Source organism: Henckelia pumila, chromosome 4 (assembly GCF_033568475.1).
Source record: "Henckelia pumila isolate YLH828 chromosome 4, ASM3356847v2, whole genome shotgun sequence".
Classification (NCBI taxonomy): domain Eukaryota; kingdom Viridiplantae; phylum Streptophyta; class Magnoliopsida; order Lamiales; family Gesneriaceae; genus Henckelia; species Henckelia pumila.
Genome location: NC_133123.1, coordinates 223,970,935 through 223,990,997, shown reverse-complemented (window position 1 = coordinate 223,990,997; position 20,063 = coordinate 223,970,935). Strand labels below are relative to the sequence as shown.

The 20,063-nt window shown below is 39.7% G+C and overlaps 1 protein-coding gene across 1 annotated transcript; it reads right to left on the bottom strand.

Annotated features, from left to right (window-relative positions):
* Positions 1-931: 931 nt before the first annotated feature.
* LOC140863715 (protein phosphatase 2C 37-like) lies at positions 932-2,772 on the bottom strand. Its single transcript, XM_073267331.1, has 4 exons — positions 2,190-2,772; positions 1,777-2,100; positions 1,585-1,690; positions 932-1,462 (listed from the first exon to the last, which is right to left on the bottom strand). Exons 1-4 carry the CDS (start codon positions 2,607-2,609, stop codon positions 1,131-1,133), a joined length of 1,182 nt encoding a protein of 393 aa, XP_073123432.1. The 5' UTR covers positions 2,610-2,772; the 3' UTR covers positions 932-1,130.
* Between the last annotated feature and the right edge of the window lie 17,291 nt (positions 2,773-20,063).

Sequence of the window (20,063 nt, the reverse complement as noted above, 5' to 3'; positions counted from 1 at the left end):
TGGATGCTCGAGCTACTCGAGCTCGAGCTCGAGTCGAACTTTGACCTAGCTACTCGTGAGTAGCTCGGCTCGTTTGCACATATATATATATATATATAGATATAACAATTCAGCTAGCCATGTTTATGATTTCGATATACATTCCAAGTATAATGTACTAAATAATTATACTAACCTTGTAAATAATTGAAATGTATGAACTTCCAATTTATTTGCCAATGTTTTTATAATTATTAAATTTATGAAAAAGAAATAAAAAAAATTATAAGATGTCTGAAAACACTAATAAAAACTGACAACAAAAAATTGTAATATTAATATTTTATCAACATATTAAAAAAATCAAAAGAACTTCTAAAAAATTATATTATCCCTTTTAAATTAACAAATTTTTCAAAATTTGTTAAAAAATTTTTTTTAACTAGATTGAAACAAACAAAAAGTAACACGGTGCAACAAAAACTGTTCTTTATAAAATCAAAACAAAAATTATTTTTTAAAAAAATAATAGTAATACAGAATTTTTATTTATTTATTTTTTTTGAATCAAATAATAAGACAGAATTACAGATACTTCAACCAGGCAATTAAAACGAGTGCAAATTACTCAAAAATTCCTAATGCAAATATATTTTGCTCTGGACTTCCTAACCATTTTTTTGTACCACAATTTTTGTTAATTTATACCATATTATTTTATACCACATTTTATGACTAAAAACCCAAAAAAAAAATATGTTTACATTTAAAATTTTTTGAGCAAATTGACTTTAAAACGACGAGCGATAAAACAACTTGTCAAAATATCTGAAATAAAACATTAATTTAGCATCATAAATAAATCATAATCTAAAATCAGTTCTTCCATCTTCCTTCTTCTTCAAGAGGGGAGGAAAATACAAAATATACCCAACATCTCTGCCGAATCCGATCAATAAAATAAATACATACGGATCATTTAGAAACTAAATTTTAAAAAAAACCAAATAATACTCCATCTGATAATATCTCTAAATATTTTTTAATTTAAATTAGATGGAGTTTGGACTAGGGAATTAATTTAATCATTACATTGTAATTTTTTTTTTTTTTTTTATATTGCACATACTACTATAATAAAATTCTTGCAATTAATTGCTAATTTGGCCTTTCCTCAAATCCACCACCACAACACTAACGTTATCTTGGCTGCGGCGGGCCAAGGCCAGCTTCGTCAGCAAGATGGAGGCGTCGGAGCAGGCCTTGTCGGAGCTCTCCCCCGCCGCCGTCACCGTCACGTCGTTTCCCGGAGAAGGCGGTTTTCGCGACTGGAGGCACATCCGCGCCACCCCGCAGGCCGTCTCATTGGAGACAACGTCCCAAAGCCCGTCGCTCGCGAGTATCAAGCACTCGTCCTCCGCCGTCCGCTCCGTCACCGTCACCTCCGGCTCCGATATCACGTACGGCTTCAGATAACTGTCACCTGAAAAAAAAAATATGAATAAATAGACGACATTAATTATTAAAACTTTGAAATTCCCCATGAAATAACGAGTGGCTAGTTCGATGGTTTATTGTAATTCTAAGATTTTTATTAGACTTTACCAATTGCACGAGACATTGCCAAGACTCCGAATACTCTCGGACCATCCCAGAATATAACCCTGCCACCGGATTCTTGAATCCTGCTCAGCTCGTCCGGCCGATCCGGCTGTAATCAAGGAAAACCCATCTCAATTTCAGAACGAAATCGAATCGACGCTATTTCGGAGCGAATAATAAGAGAAAGAAACCCACCTTGTGATCGGTCGAGAGTGGAATAGCGACGCCGTTGCGGCAGAGAACCGCCCGAGAGTCGCCGCAATTGGACACCACGATCTTGTCCGGCGTGAGAACCGCCACGACGGCGGTGGATCCGACCGCTTCGCACTGCGGAGTCCGAAGCTCGCATCTGCAAGTGGACGTGGAGGCGCCCGCCGCGCCGGCTCCGCACCAATCCTTCACTTCCTTGTCCATTTTCAGGAAACTCCGAGACATAGTACGCTCCCACGCGACCATTCCTCCCGACTCGGCTTCGTCTCTCACTATTTCGTGCATCCTTTCCTTGCACTTGGTCGAAACCTGAAACCAATTGCCAAAAATGAAACTCTGAGAAATCAAGATCTTAATTTACACGACATATAAAACGTAATCAGCTTGTAGTTTCTTACATGTGAACAGCCATGGCCATCGTAAACTCCGAAGAAATGAAACCCACTGGGAAGATCCACATCCCGCAAGAAAAAAGAAGGGTGAATCGCCACACAATCTTCCATATCTCTTCTCCTCCCGCACACGGAAGTCATCCCAAATTTAGGAAACTCCGGCGAAAGAACCACCGACGGAGCAGACGTCTTCTTCTCTCCTCCATCCGGGACTCTAGCAAGCTCATTCCCCTTGGGTTTCTCCTCCACCACCACCTCTATCTTCTGCCGTTTCATCCCAAGCGGCGGCGCCACCGTGGAATCACTCGGCACGAAATTGAACTGGTGGATCTCCATCCTCCTCTTCCTGGCGGATTTCGAACTGGGATCCACCGGCGCAGCCGTCTCCGTCTCACCCATATTCACCCCACAACACATGCCAGCCATAACCACACAAGAATCCACCAAGAAAACTCAATCCGGAACAATCTCAACAATCACAAAACAAGCATAATATTATTATAGCTATAATAATTAATATAATTATAATTATAATACAGCATATAGAGAGAAAAATCAAAAGGGAGAAGAAGATTCATAGAAATGGAAGTTTACAGAGTAAAAGAAAGACATTATAGAGAAGGGTAAATGGGTGTGGGGGGTGTGGGGCAGCTGCCCGCATCTTCCGGGCAGGGAAGATCACCAGTTGGGAAGGACGGCAGATCTGGACCGTCCATTCGGAAAAAAAATCTGCGATGAAGGCTTTCGATTCGAGCTCTCCACGTGTTGCAAATATTGAAAACGTGGGCCAATAGTAAACGAACAAGAGGGGGGATTAAAAGTGCCGGGCCTTGCTTTGGTGACACGCATGTTTGTGGGGCCCGATTACGGCTGGGAAAAATATTTTTTTGATTTGATATTTATTTGGTGAGGTTTCGGTTTCCTACGACGATTAGTTACCACGTGGCAGGATCTGCATGTTTTCATACGGCGCGTCAAGATTTGGGAAATTTACGATATTGGTATGTCTTTTTCTTCCAAAAAAATAATTGAAAAAAGAAAATTGGACGTAAAGTTTTGAACATGAGATTTCGTCTATCTTATAAAAACTCCGATCAAAACGTTTTACGAATTATTTTGTGATACGTTTTTTTGATCCGATTTACTCGTGAAAATTATATTATTTTATGTAAAAAATATTAATTTTACTACAATACGGATCAGATCAACATATTTCATGAATATTGATCCGTCAAACCGTTTCATCAGTTTAATTTTAGGTTTCGACGATGAATGAGCTATGAATATCGGCAAATTGTCCGAGGTTATTATTTTTTCTTCTTTAGCTCTGCGGACGAGAGGTTCTTCTGGATTGGATTTCGAACGAGATATTTTGCATTTTAAATTTAATTAATTGGTGTTAAGTGAACTATACATCATATACGAATTGTTTGAGTTATTGAAAATTTATTAGTAAGTTAAATGTGAGCGCCGAAAATGTTAGTTACTTCATATTTTATTTACCACATTTAATGAATTAAAAGTCCTTACCTTTTTGTATAGGTTTTTTTTTAATAATATCATAATTGTGCTTCACACATTTTAAAATTAATAATTAATAATAATTAATGCATATAATTTCCACTTAAAACTCCTTAAAAAATGAAATTTTATCACCAACAAATTTATGAACAATATGAAAGAGTGGGTGCCCGGTTTGTGGCTAAGGGCTTTTGTGACTCTATGTGTAAACAATCTTTTTTTAATATAATTTACACTTTTATATTGACATTTACTTTATCTTTTATCATATTATTATGTTGTGACGTATTATACGATGTTTAGATAAAGACCTTGAATATACTAGAGTGCATGTAAGATATGATAGTAGAATTGAATGACTATCATGAAACACATCTTATAATCACTGTATATTCTAAACAGTTCCTAGTCAATTGAGTCGTCCGCTAATAAGGATAAGGATCGCTCGAGATTGAGACTAGCATTTGCGATGCCTAGTACCACGTTTCATTGGTATAGAACATAAAGATGTTCGAAGCATGCAAATGGATATTCATATGATGGATGATCGAACTATCCTATTCAGACTTTCCAAGTGGTTATCATTAATTGAGTGGATAAGTCCGCGGTTTTGGTTGTACACCATTAGTCCTTACTACTTGAAACATCATGGAGACTCTATATGTTAGTACTGTACTTTGACTCGTTTACCGACTCTCTGAGGGTCATCAGGTGTCGAGATTGGGTACAGTTACGACACATATAGGATTCAATGCTTTGTTGTCAAGGATTCACCACACGCTTGCGAGTGTGGATATCCTATGCGATCTGAGGAGATATTAGTGTGACAAATCTCTGGCCAGAGTACATGATGTGCTTTAGGTTACTTGGTTTCCTAGTAGCACATGCGATGTCACTATTTGATCTTCAAGATGTATTGCATAGTTATCGAATCTCGAACGACTCTCGATGTACCAATGGTTGTTGATTCGATCGGGATATATGGTTGAAGGGACCGTACTGTACGCTAACCAAAACCTACTGGTTCTTGCAGGCACTATCAGTGATACCTAGGGAATCATGGGGCGATGTTGCTGGGCGCTCTTACCATGATTCGATGGGTAAGTCGGAAATTGTTGTTCCGAGTCACAAGGAGTTGTGATCCCACGGCTAGCTGTATCCCTGAACCATTGAGGGTTACACAAGTAATGAATTTCTAATCCCCGTTGAGATAGTTGAATTTAAAGAGTTAAATTTAATGAAAGAGAAGTTGGACTTCTTAACTAAAGGGAGTGAAATTTCCTAAAATGACATAGGGATGGGCATTTTTGGAAATCACTGAATCCGGATTCAGAAAAATTATCTTGACTTTAAAAGGTGCAGAAATGGTTTCTGTGCACATTGGTGAAATCAGTTTATCAATCGGAGTCATGATGAATTTTATATTAATTTCTATAATAACAGGCTTGGCTTGTTGGGCTTAAGTTATGACTAATGAGCCCTAAGGTGTTAATGTCCTATTAGACATATAATTAGTCCAGTATAGAAATTATATATAGGGGTTGATGGGATTTTCGAACCACATACAATCATCTATAGTTTTCGAAAATCCTAGATTAATTTTAAGGAGAATTTTCGAACTCTGTCTCCCTTTTGTGAGAGAATTCAGTCTGTGATTTTTCCGAAAATTACATTCTGAATTCACAGATCAAATCTGTAAATCTCTTCGATAAACATCTGATTGATTTCTAGTGCAATCAATCAGAGATTTTCAGTTTTTTATTCGTGGACCTAATTCAGGAGTTGATCGAGCGAGTCATCGGTTCCTGAGATTTACAACAAGAGCAGATTTAATCTGTTGGAGTCCATAGTTCAAGCCATAGCTTGAAGAGGTAAAATTATAATTGTTATTATTATTTTACTTGTTTATTTAATCGTAAGGATTTGATACCCATGATATGGAATCGTTCCATATCAGAAAAAATTTTTTTTTTAACTTTCGCTGCTCCGGGTATCAGATCTAACTGATCTGAAAACGTGTTCCAACACAATATACACAATATAATATTCATGTGATTTTGTATGTGTAGTGGCTAGATTGATTTAAAACAACATTGAAAAAATTACTGGTAGGCTGACTTTTCTCTCGTATTATAACATTTTGATTAACATTTTCTTACAAATTACAATACTTTTGTGTCAACAATTAAAATTTAAAAATTTGACGTAATTTTGTATCAATAGAAGCAAAATATCAAATAATAATAGAGATTATTTTAATCTTATAATTTGATATTATTTATATTGTATCCCAAATTTTTTTTTTGTGTTACTAAAGTATCCCATGTTTTAGTACGTGCACAAAATGTTGGTAAAAAGAATTTCATGAAATACAAAAAAATATTGGGATGTTCAACGATTTGATCATTATATTAAAATTGAAGATTACAAGTAATATTTTTCTGTCATTTATATTATAATTTTATGATAAACTAAAATATGTGACATATTCTCTAGTAATTAACTACATAATTTTATTAACTCCATATTATTATTTGAAGTCTACTATTTTTATGGCACGAGATTACAACATAAAATTATTATATGAACTTTAGTAAATGCCAACATAATATTGGAATCAAGTCTTTATCAAGAACGTGTGATGGAAATATATATGTATATATATATATTACACTTTTTTGACTACTTAAATTTATAAATTACAATGACCCGAAGTAGCCCCCCGCCCCTTTTAGGTTTTACAACACGATTTTGGCAATAATTTATCCTTTTTATGTGAACAGAGATTATATTAAATTAAACTTTTTAAAAATGACTTGTTTATTGTTTTTTGTTGTTTTTTTTTTTTTTTTGCATTGTTACGTGAGGAGATATTACAAAGATATAAAATATAAATAAAGTTCATTATAGATGAATACTCGAACTGTTTTAAAGACTAAACTTCGTGGGTTGTCACCTGCATCACAAAGCAAAATAAGTGACGTCGGGGGTTGCCTGGCGAAAATACTTCGACGCTCAAGTCAGTATTTGCCTAATAAAAGTTCTAGAGAAACTAGAGCATGTGACTATAGAGTGCATACCTTAATAATAAGAAGACTTGAGTTATTTATAGATAGTCGGAGAGTTTCACGATCTTGAGCATCTTATGGGCTTTTAGGAATTTATGGGCCTTGATAAAATGTCCAAATAAATAACTAAATAATATGAGACCCAAATGGATTGAGTCACCGGGCTTGAGCCCGGAAAAAAGTCATTTGGGTAATAACCCATCATAATCCCCCCACTCTCGGGCATGTCGCATGCTTCGGGATGACCGAGAGTAGAAAATTTGGAGTTACCGTTATGGAGTAATTATAGTAGGAATGTGTTGGAATTGAATCGCAGATATTAGGAAGCAAAGTTCTAGTTGAATTAAAAATTATTGGATTTATAGTCCTGTCTGAATAATGAGCGTAAAATTGCAGTAGGATTGTGGTGTAATATGATAGGAATCAAAGTCCTGCCAGAATAATAATTGTAAAAACTCGATAGAACTCTGGCTGGATTACCATTATAAATTCAATACCGTAGTGTTTTCATCACAACTTACTAACTCAATATTGTTTCTAAATTTTTTATTGCAGTATTTTCTTGAGACCGCCCCAAAAAATAAAGGAGATACAATTAACTTTTTTTCCCATGACAGGTATTAATTGATTTTCCTTTATTTGTGTTTGACTTTTGGTACAATTTAGAAAGTTGCACTTTCTCTTTCCCCTTGGAAATGTGTTGTTCTCATGTTTTCCTGTTTCTTCTTCTTTTTCTATCATGCTTGAGATTTTGTGTGTATGTAACTATGTGCCGTTGTGCATCTATCCTCCCCTACTCCATGTTTATGCACTTCCACACCCATTCAAGGCTAACGACGCCGCGGCAGTGGCGGGGTGTGATCCGACGATGGTTTCCATCGACTTCCAGCCATGGTTAGCTACTTTGAGATGCTCCTCCCCGTCGATCAAGGATTAAGCTTTCCGATCTGGCCCGACGGAGCTGTGTCGTGGCTGCACGAGAGAGGGAGATGTCCGAGTTTGGTGGTTTCGGTGAGGGCTCATGTCGACTTCCAGCCATGGATTAGCTTTCAAGCGTTCCTGATCTGGCCCGACGGAGGCGGCGTCACTATGTTGTTTCTGTACGAGGATCGTGGCCGCGCGAGAAGGGTGGTTATTTTTGATTTACAGCCTTGGAGTTGCTTTCTCGAAAGCCTCCTGATCTGTAAGCGAAGAGAGGTGCGACAGAAGATCTTGGAGATGAGGTTCTCGCGTCGGCAGCAGATCAGAGAGAGGAGAGTAGCGACGGCTGTGGTATGGCGCGGCGATGAACTCCTTGGGCCGTGAGAGGGATGGATAGATGCATGTATATACACGCATATGCATATACGCACAAGTTGTTTGTTGTTGTATGTGTTTGATAATATTTTTTTTATTTGTGTTTAAATGCATGGTCTGCTTCATCATAAAATCATGAAAATTTTGATTTTTTCACTTTACAACTCTTGTATAATATTATAAAAATATTATGACTTGATGATTTGCATTGAGTGGTAGTGGTAAGGATGTAATAGATATATATATTTTAAAATATATATATTTGGTGGGATGTTCGCTCCAGGATAAGTTATTGTCCTTTTTGAAGGTGAACCGAAATACCAACATGTTTGTTGATCTAGTGAAACCTAGCGATGATAGTTAATGTGTAGTGACCCATTCCGGATCCACTACCTAATCAGAGTTTAGAGCATAATTAAGCATGCATTAAATAAATTGCTGCGGAAGACTTAAATAAAAACGGACCGGCAGAATACAACCGGTTAAATAAACCAATATACAACCCAATTGAATTACAAATAATCCTAAGGGTAGAAACCTAAAACTAATCCTGCTGTCTTCAAGGTCACTGGCTACTCCAGGCTCCTGGTGCTCAAACCTGCACCTACACCTGCCCCGTCGAATGGGGTGTCCAGATACACAGAAAATATTGGACGTGAGCTCTAAGCTCAATACGAAAGAACTGGTAAAACATACAAATATGATGCATGCAAATGGCAGGGTATCCATATCTGGGATAACTGTATACAAACTGCTCAGACTGGCGCCTTGGACATGAGCTCGTCACATCGGGGTCGCTAACCGCTGTGTGCGACCACTCACTCCTGTATCTCGGACGCGGACCACAGAGTCCTCTAGATGTCAGTACCTGGCTAAGCCCGTCGGACGCAAGGGTACTCGACATCAAAACGTCCAAACAGGGCTGAGCAACCCTAACTAGCTCATCTCAAAAGATGTACATGCACAATATGATATGTACATGCCGCGTAACAATATCCATGCAATAACATGTAAACACATAAATGCAACATATAAGCATGCATACCCGCTGGCAATCTCAGTCGGTACTTACTTGTCTTACTACAGGCAGTCCTAGCAGTCCTACTCTAGGTTCCAAGCCTAACATCAACTCTACAATGCAAATATCCATGCATTATCTAAATTTTTTTAAAATCCTTAACTAATCTATTGCATACTCCTAAATAATTTAAGAAGAACATAGCTATACTTGCGTTCGTCGTCAGCCCACTGATGGCGACTAATCACTACTGGAGTACCCCCCTTGTTGTTGCTACCCCACAACTCGAGCACAGCTCCGCTACTCGGGCACTGTCCCGCTACTATGTCAGACACTGTCTGACTATACTAAACATATTTCCAACTCCAACTCTTAAATAAGAGTACCCAAAGCCATAAAATAGATTCACGTGGGCGAAAGAGAGGAATTCGGAATTTGCACAAATGAGGAGCTCGAACCCCATATTTATAGAACACGATCGGACCGTCCGAGAGGAATTCGGAATTTTCACAAATGAGGAGCTCGAACCCTATATTTATAGAACACGATCGGACCGTCCGATCACGCCTTCGGAGCATCTGATCTGCTTTGGACCGTCCGATCGCCTCATCGGATCGTCTGATCTCCTCCACGCTTCCAACCAATCGCATGAAACCATGCACCTATCCCATACACTGTTCGGATGGTCCGATCTGGTCCTTCGGATCATCCAAACTCGATAAGTTTTCCGATCTGGACCGACGGAGCTTTGTCTTGGCTGCGCGAGAGAGGGAGCTGTCCGAGTTTGGTGGTTTCGGTGAGGGCTCATGTCGACTTCCAGCCAAGGATTAAATTTCAAGATTTTTTGATCTGGCTCGACGGAGGCGACGTGTGAGACCTCGGTTGTAAACATCTAATCTCGGATAATACTAATAATAAAGCATACAATAATCCAAGGTCCAAACAAAAAATAAAAAAAAAATCTTTTTTTTAAAAGGCCACGCCCTCGCGCAAGATGAACATCTCGCGCGTGCGCGCAGGCTACACATCCAGAGCCTCAACCGAAGGCTCGCACCCGCGCAAGATTGAATCTCGCTCGCGCGCCGGCCACCATTCCAGAGCCCCTGGAAATGCTCCCCGCGCTCGCATGAGATACCATCTCGCTCGCTCGCGGGTAGCCTGGGCAGAAAAATACAAGGCCAATAAATTTCTTCCGTGCTCGCTTTCAACATGCATTCAAATACATACACAAAACGGGGTGTAGAGAATACATGCAATATCAAAACATGCTTTCATAAGACCTAAGATCAACAAGAAGTCTAGATCGATAAAAGTTCCAAACATGCTTCGATTCTAGATTACGATCCGAATACAGAACAAGTTCGAATTACAATACATAACATGTAGTAGCCCGTAACCAATTAAAGAGATTAAGGAACTAATCGTATTTGCTAAAATTGAGTTTGGACGATCCGAAGTGGAGGATCGGAGGCTCCGAACGGGATCGGATAATCCGAAGGCGAGTTCGGACGCTCTGATCGTTCTGCCGACAGATGTCATGGATGACGTCATTGTGCTGACGTAAGAAATGACGTATTTTTGGGTTCGGACGACCCGAAGTCAAGATCGGATGGTCCGATCGTGTTCGGAGGGCCCGAAGTGGAGTTCGGACGGCCCGAACTCCGTTTATAAATAGGAGGGCCGAGTTTCACTTTCAGTCGCACCATTCACCTCTTCTCTCTCGATTCCTTGGTGTTCTAGCTTAGATCTAGGGCATTCTAGGCGTCCCGTGGGGAATCCGTAAGTGGAGTAACGATCCAGGCGTCGCAGCGGAGCTGCAGTCTAGTTTTGAGGCAACGACCGCAAAGGGCTAACGACGGACAAAGGTATATCTTTTGCTTCCTAAAAATATTTAGGAGTATGCAATAGCTTAGTTAAGGCTTTTAGAGCACTATATTGATATTAGTATCATTTGGCAGTGTAGTACAGATTATAGGCGTGGACCTAGAGCTGTTTAGCACTTGCCAAGTATTTGAGGTACAAAAGTGTTGTTCGAGATATCATGACTGAGTATGCATGTATTATGTGACTGCATGATTTATATGCCATGATTATATGCTGCATACATTTGCATCTTGTACTATCTCCTTTGAGATGTCTGTTAGTAGGGTTCTACCCTATCTTGTTAGTGGATGGATTTTCATCAATTTGGGTCCGGCGTATCCACTAGTATTTCGGTATGTGAGCCACCTCCTGAAGTGATGGCACAAGGTGCTACATACCAGGGCCCGGTCTGTCTCCGTTATCTATTCTTGACCTCTAGTCAGTAGGCAGTTCACTTGCATTCATGTATACTCTTACTCTCGTGCTGAGCGTTTTATGCTCACGTCTCGTACTCTGTGTTTCTGGACACCCCATTCCATGAGGCAGGTTTGCGATTGGATGAGACGGGTGGATCCAAGAGAGGCTAGGCAGTTGTTGGCCAGCTGAAGCTTCGCCTAGGTTTTTATTCTATTGTTATTGGGTTGTTACAACGTTCGATCTGGTTGTATAACTATTTGGTTACTTACAGATTCCTTGCCTTGGGATTTTAGTATTTTATATTGTTTATGGTTTCCGCAATTTAATTCTGATTTATATTTAATTAAGTTAATTGCATGTCTAAGTTCTGTTTAGTAGGTGATCTCGGTAAGGGTCACTACATAACAAGTTTGAGTTCTAACATGCTTCAATCTTAAACTAGATAAACATGCTGATTCGACTTCTAAACCGAGTCCCACTACTAACTCTCCCTCTTGATGCTAAACAGGTCTTCGCTGACTTGATCCTGCCCCTCCTGTTGCCAAGTACACATACAAAACAAAGCAACAATTGGATAACTCCGGTGAGAAAGATATTCCCAGTAAAAGCAACATAACAAGTAATACAACAATAAACATGCTTTCAAGACAACACCGTAATGAAATGCATGTCTTTAAAATCGGGATATCAATTCTGATAAACAAGGAATTGCTGCTCTGCTTTTGGGATCCTGAGGATGAGATCACGTAACAACTCACCGACTCTCCCAATTGAGGTGGTGCCATGTATCCCACTCCCCTAGACTTTGGTGCGACTATAAAGAGTATGCTGACACTAGGTGAACCTCTACACCTAGGCCACTCACAGTATATCCCCCAAAACGTCTAAACAAAAAAGGTTGTTCTGCCCGCTGAAATCAAAGGTTTGGCTCAATATGAATGCAAAAGAAAACATAAAGAATTAAGCCATATAACAAAATTCAATCAACAACAAAATACAAGTTCCACATGCTAGAACAAGTATTGATGCAATTATGTGATTTTAAGGGAAACTCGAGAACCAACTGTCCCGAGTATGCTATCCCGCTAACGATGACTGCTTTTACCTTTCAATGCAAGTAGCTCCAACTCTGTTGAAGAACGCGGCGATCAGATCAATCATGATTGATACCCGGTGCAGCGGAAGTTTAAAAATTTTATATGGAACAATTCCATAATGGGTATCAACCTTACGATTAAATTGTGTGTGTGTAAAAATTAAATAACGATTATAAATTTTTACCTCCAATCTCGAAGCGAGATTATGGACACCAACAGATTGCTCTGCTCTTGTTGTATATCCCTGGAACTGATGGACGAACTGTTCTTCAATCAGGTCCACGAACGGATATTTAATCCCTCTGATAGATTGCACTAGAAAATCTATCAGAAGTTTCTACGAAGAGATTAACGAATTTGATCCGTTAAACCAGAATGTAAATCAAAATTCACAGACTGGATTTTCCGAGCAGAGGGGGGAAGGGGTGCGGCCACTACTGAGAGAAAATCACTAGGTTTTCAAAAATTTGTGACCTGTTGTGTGTAATTTCTATACTGCAATAACTTATTTATAATATAGGCCACTAACAGCTTAGGGCCCATTAGTCATAAGTTCAAGCCCGACAAGCAAAGCCCGCATGTTCAGAAATTAATATAAAATTCATCGTGACTCCGATTGATAAACCGATTTCACCAATGTGCACAGAAACCATTTCTGCACCTTTTAAAGTCAAGATAAATTTTTCTGAATCCGAATTCAGTGGTTTCCAAAAATGTCCATCCCTATGTCATTTTAGGAAATCTTACTCCTCTACTCATAATTAAGAAGTCCAACTTCTTTGTTCATTAAATTTAACTCTTTAAATTTAACTATCTCAACGGGGATTAAAAATCCATTACTCTGTGTGACCTTCAATGGTTCAGGGATACAGCTAGCCGTGGGCTCACAACTCCTTGTGACTCGGAACAACAATTTCCGACTTGCCCATCGAATCATGGTAAGAGCGCCTAGCAACATCGCCCCATGATTCCCTAGGTATCACTGATAGTGCCTGCAAGAACCAATAGATTTTGGTTAGCGTACAGTACGGTCCCTTCATCCATATATCCCGATCGAATCAACAACCATTGGTATATCGAGAGTCGTTCGAGATTCGATAACTATGCAATACATCTTGAAGATCAAATAGTGACATCGCATGTGTTACTAAAAAACCATTTCTTAAAACACATCATGTACTCTGGCCAGAGATTCGTCACACTAATATCTCCTCAGATCGCATAGGATATCCACACTCGCAAGTATATGGTGAATCCTTGACAACAAAGCATCGACTCCTATATGTGTTGTAACTGTACCCAATCCCGACACCTGATGACCCCAATAGAGTCGGTAAACGAGTCAAAGCACAGTACTAGCATATAGAGTCTCAATGATGTTTCAAGTAGTAAGGACTAATGGTGTACAACCAAAACCGCGGACTTTATCCACTCGATAAGTGATAACCACTTGGAAAGTCCGGATAGGGTAGTTCGATCATTCATCATATGAATATCCATTTGCATGCTTCGAACATCTCTATGTTCCTTACCAATGAAACGTGGTACTCTGCATCGCAAATGCTAGTCTCAAACTCGAGCGATCCTTATCCTTATTATCGGACGGCTCAATCGACTAGGAACAGTTTAGAATATACAGTGACTATAAGATGTGTTTCATGATAGACATCTCCATGTTCTACCACATCTTACATACACTATAGTATATTCAAGGTCTTTATCAAAACAACAATAGTATATCACAATATAACGATATGAAGAAAGATAAAGTCATTGCCATTAATAAAAGTGTAAATTATATTAAACAAAAGATTGTTTATACAAAGAGTCATCAAAGCCCTTAGCCACAAGTTGGCTTACCGGGCACCCACTCTTTCAAACTCTGCATAAGCTACAACAAAAGGTTATATCAGAAACTATACACCTAACAACAACAACTGCTCAAGGTAATCTCTTTACCGTTATTCGTCCAACTCTTCGACGATCGAATGATGCTAACACAGGGCTCGACAAACTCCAAACGAATCTGTACGGAGACAATAGATGATCAACAACGACGATCAACTCACAAGCCAAAGTTAACCAACACAAAACGGTTCAAAATCTCTAAAACTCAAACCCGCGGCATAACGGCTATAAACTGATCAAACCGAAAACACAGACAACAGTATAATATCGATATCAACTCATATCAATGCTAAGACAACAATAAAAAAGCAATTCCAACATATCTCAAAATCTCATTTTCGAAAATAGGCTTCCAAAAATCATAACAAATCCAAACGTCGCTCTATTTCAAAATCGACTGAGTATAAACGATCAGAACTCTGCCAAGAACAACATAATCGAAACTCAATCGATTCTAACAACATCCGAAAAATAGAATGTATCTGATCGTAGAAAAACTTAAGATATAATGAAGCTCTCGCTGCAGTGATCGCTAAACTGCCTTCAGAATTAAATTCCAACGGACGGATCAAGCTCGGACTGAAATCTGGAAGATTGGAGTCACGTTTGGGCGCCTTCAATGGAGGAGGAACGAAATGGGGAAGGAGATGGAGTGCTTAGACAAGTCAACAATGAGTAGATAATATATAAAATCCATTATTTGCGTTTTAGTCCCTGAAATTTACAAAATTTGCAAAATAGACCCTGATCAAAATCAAGTCGGCTCTTGAACTCTGCAATCTCCGATTAACTCAAATAAACTCATTTAAGATAAAATCGGGGCGTTACAATTCTCCCCCTCTAATAAAAGTTTTCATCCTCGAAATCAAACACTGTAATGCCCCGATTTTTTTTTTATAATTGAGTTTAATCGAGATAATCAGAGTTTTCAGTATTTAAGAATCGTATTGATATTCGCAGGGGATTATTTTGCAAACTTGGAGAAATAAAGGACTGAAATGCAAAAGTTGGAATTTATGTATTTTATATCATCAACTTAGTTGACAAGTCTTCCCCCATACCTCTCCTTCCTCCCCTACCCTCTCTCTCTCGATTTCTCTCTCCCCGGAAACCATGAGATGCGATTTCCAAGCTTTTCTTTCCGCTCGATTCGCTCGATCCGACCGTTAGATTTTAATTTCGAGTTGAGATTCACGATCACCACAACGAGGGCTTCATTCTGACGTAAGTTTTGCTACGATCTCTTGAACTTCGATTTTGTTGAGTGGTCAGAATTTGATAATATTGGAGTATGTTATTCTTGAGCTAGCATAGATCGTGTATTCGAATTCGGTTTGGAAAAAGAACGAAGTTTGGATTTTATATGATTTTAGAGGTGAAATTCAAAAATGGTGATTTTGATTGAGGTTGGATTTGAGTTGTTTTGATGGATTGTGATGATGATTGAGTTATTGTGATTGTTGTTTGATGGTTTGTATTTCCGGATAGTTAATTTATAGTCGTTATGCCGTCGAAATCGAGTTCGAGTTATCGGTTTTTGTTTCGGTCTAGTTGAATATCGAATTTGATTGAGTTTGAATTCCGAATTGATTTTGAGTCCGTATTCGATGTTTTGGCAGTTGATTGAGGATTTGGGAGTTGATCGAACTTGGGAACTTGTTTATCGATTGAAGAATTGAAGACATTATATTATTGATAGTTGTATCGACTTTGAGTTTGTTATCCGAATAGACTATGATGTCAAGTTATCTCTTGTTGACAGGAATCACTTGAAGCTTCGAGAAAAGGTAAAAGTCGACAATGAAACGAATGGGAACGAATACTCGAGATCGACTTATTCTCGAGTTCCCGAAAATCACATACTACATGTTTAATTGCTTAAGTGAATTTGAGTGTTATTCTATTTTCACTTGCATTCCATATTGAGCCGATTTCTCGATTCGTTTTGAGATTAGACGATTTAGGGAGCTATATTGAAGTGGCTTTGGATTTTGAGTTTTTCCAATTGCCAGAATACTTCTTATAGTTGCTCTGAAGTCTAGGGGTTGAGTTAAATGACATCCACCCCGAATGGGTGTGTCGATGAGTTGTTGTGAGGACTTGGCCCCGGGATCCCAACCGAATAACGATTGATATTTCGATTATCTGATTTGATAGTCCCGAGTTTTTCATTCATGCTCATTTTGATTTGTTACTGATTATTACATTTCAATCTGAGGTGTTTACTTGATATTGCATGTCTGTCTCTTTTACTTAGAAATTATATTTCTAACCGGTTTATCCGGGTGTTGTCTTTGTTTGTATTTGTACTTGGCAACAGGAGGATCAGGAGCTGGACCAAGTCGTTTGGGTTAGCTCGGGGTGTGATGATAGAAGTGAGACACCATGTATCTTAGGGTCGTACCTTTTGGAGTTGTACTATTTTGTTTAGTCGAACGAACCCCTACAGTCAAACTTGTACTGTTAAACATCTTTTTGTTGGTGTTTCAACTCCTTAGATCTCATGTATTTATGATGTTTGAACCTTGGTTGCTTGAGTTTTTGAGTTTAGTTTGTTAGACTTTTCTTTTTTTGCCCTGGAGTTCAGCAGTTCGAGAGGGCGATGCAGGCGCGCTGTTGTTTTTGGAAGCGAGGGCGCGGGCGCGCTGTTGAATTTCGAAGAGAGGGCGCGGGCGCTTGGTTCTTGGCGCGGGCGCGCCATTGTTTTGCGAAGACTCGGCGCGGGCGCGCCTGATTATGGTGCGGGCGCGCAGTGCTTTTAAAAAAAAAAAATTGATTCGTTTTCCGCGGTTTATTGTGTTCGATTATGTTTATTTATTCAATAATGGAGGATTAGAAACGGGGTCTCACATTAGGTGGTATCAGAGCGATAAGATTCTTGGAGTCGAACTAGAGTGAGCGTGGTAGATCGAGTTCGCATGAATTGAACTCTCGCATGTGATTGATTTATTTAAATGGTTATTTTTAAATACGTGCGAGCATGATTTATTGATTCTTGAGTTAATTGAATTACATGAGTTGTGATTTAATTTATAAAGCATGAATTACGTGATATATATTTGTCCTTGTGCTATTATCTGTTCTCGTATATCATTGAGATTCATGAGTACTCAGAGCAGAGTTTTGGACACCGAGGTTATGAGATTGAGAATAAGTCTGAGATATTGTGTCCTAACCCTTGATATCAGATGGCACCTCGACGATCTTTGAGAAGGAATCAACCACCTTTGACTCCTCCTTCTACTGAGAATCTGCCGCCAGTTATAACTCCTCAGAACGATCAGGATAGTACAGGAGTGGATCAGTTTGATGCAACCGCGACCCCGATGGAGACTCTTTTGAAGAGATTCAGATCTTTTCGACCACCTACTTTAATGGGTACCGAGAACTCCGTTGCTTGTGAAAGTTGGCTAGATGAAATGGATGAGCTCTTCGATTCCCTCGACTATACCGATGACCGCAGAATCAGGTTAGTCAGTCATCAGTTGCAGGGTATTTCTAAGAATTGGTGGACCACAACCAAGAGAGAAAATGAGAATCGAGGCACCGCCATCACTTGAAATCTGTTCAAGACTGAATTCTACAAGCGTTTCTTTCCTGTCTCGTATCGAAAGGAAAAGGGTGCCGAATTTGCGAATCTGAAACAAGGGAACTTGAGCATTGAGGACTATGTGAGCAAATTTGACAGTCTCTTTTGCAGATAACGAGGAAGCCAAAGCCGACCATTTCATCAATGGCTTGAACCCTGAGATATTTACCTTGGTCAATACCGGAAGACCTAACAACTTCGCAGATGCTATGGATCAAGCGAAGGGAGCCGAAGCCGGATTCTTGATGCAACGAGGTAATCAGGTAGCTCCTCAGCAGCAGCAGAGATCTTTTCCGAATCAGCCTGTTCAGTTTCAGCCTCAGCAGTCTCAGTATCAGTACCAACCTTCTCAGCAGTCGAATCAGTCTCAGGGGGTTAAGGGAGGCAACAGTGGCAGAAACAGGCGAGATCAGTATCGGCCGAATGGGAAGAATTTCAAGAAGTCTGGTAACAGTTCATCGAGTTCCAGTGGCTCTAGACAGTTCAGTTCTGGGCAGAGTTCAGGGTTTTCTGGAGCTTCGTGCAGCAAGTGTGGAGGACGTCATCCCAGTGATCAGTGTCGAGGCGTGTTTGGTAGTTGCAATATCTGCCAGCAGCTGGGTCACTTTGCTAGAGTTTGTCCTCAGCGAGGATCCGATAGAGCTCAGAGCGGCAGTTCTTCTTGACTGCCAGCTCAGCCAGAGAGATCAGCTTCTGCAGTTCATTCTTTTCAGCCTCAGCAACAGAATCGTCAGGGAGGTAATCAGAACCAGAACCAACCTCCTCGACAGCAGGCGAGGGTGTTTGCCTTGACAGAGGATCAAGCCAATGCAGCCCCGAATGACGTGATAGCAGGTAACTGTTCGATTTTTGGTTATCCTGCATTTGTGTTGATTGATACGGGTGCTTCTCACTGTTTTATTTCTGAAAGATTTGTCGTGATACATGATTTATTTGCTGAGCCATTATCTGATGTTGTTTCTATTACTTCACCTTTGGGTGGAGGAATTGTTTCGGTGAGAATGGTCCGAAATTGTGTATTAAAATCCGAAGGGAATTCGATTGAGATTGACTGCATCGTACTTGGATTATCTGATTTTGACTGTATTATCGGGATTGATGCTCTGACCAAGTATAGGGCGACAGTAGATTGCTTTCAGAAAGTGGTTCGATTCAGACCTGAGATGGCAGACGATTGGAAGTTTTTTGGTAAGGGTTCTCGATCCAAAATTCCGTTGATTTCTGTGTTATTCATGTCTCGTTTGCTACAAAAAGGAGCAGAGGGATTCTTGATTTATGCAATGGATGTTCAAAAGTTTAGCCCTGAGTTGTATGAGATACCGGTGGTTAGCGAGTTTCCTGATGTTTTTCCAGACGAGATTCCTGATTTGCCGCCTATTCGAGACATCGAATTTAGCATTGAACTTGCACCAGGTACTCAGCCTATTTTGAAAGAACCTTACCGTATGGCTTCGTTAGAGTTGAAAGAATTGAAGGAACAGTTAGAAGATTTGATTGCCAAGAGATACATCCGACCTAGCGTGTCGCCTTAGGGTGCACCAGTGCTTTTTGTGAGGAATAAAGATGGTTCAATGCGACTTTGCATCAACTACCGTCAGTTGAATCAAGCGATGGTCAAGAACAAGTATCCTCTACCAAGAATCGACGATCTTTTTGAACAACTGCAAGGTTCTTCAGTGTATTCGAAGATAGATCTGCGATCAGGGTATCATCAGCTGAGATTTCGCGACGAGGATGTGCCGAAGACAGCTTTCAAAACCAGATATGGGCATTTTGAGTTCATAGTCATGCCGTTCGGTTTGACCAATGCTCCAGCAGTTTTTATGGACCTGATGAATCGCATCTTTCAGCGGTATTTGGATGAGTTCGTCATTATCTTCATCGACGACATTCTGATCTATTCGAAGAACCGTTCTGATCATGCCGAACATTTGAGAATCGTATTGCAGACTTTGCGAGCCGAACAGTTGTCTGCTAAGCTATCAAAGTGCGAGTTTTGGTTGGACCGAGTGGTTTTTCTAGGCCACATTGTATCAGGAGATGGAATATCTGTGAACCCCAGTAAGATCGAGGCAGTTATGAATTGGCAGAGACCGACATCAG

Coding starts and splice junctions, on each gene's coding strand:
- LOC140863715 (XM_073267331.1), bottom strand. CDS start 2,609: ATGGCTGGCATGTGTTGTGGGGTGAATATGGGTGAGACGGAGACGGCT. Junction 2,101..2,189: donor ATGGCCATGGCTGTTCACAT/GTAAGAAACTAC, acceptor AATTGGTTTCAG/GTTTCGACCAAGTGCAAGGA. Junction 1,691..1,776: donor CACTCTCGACCGATCACAAG/GTGGGTTTCTTT, acceptor CCTTGATTACAG/CCGGATCGGCCGGACGAGCT.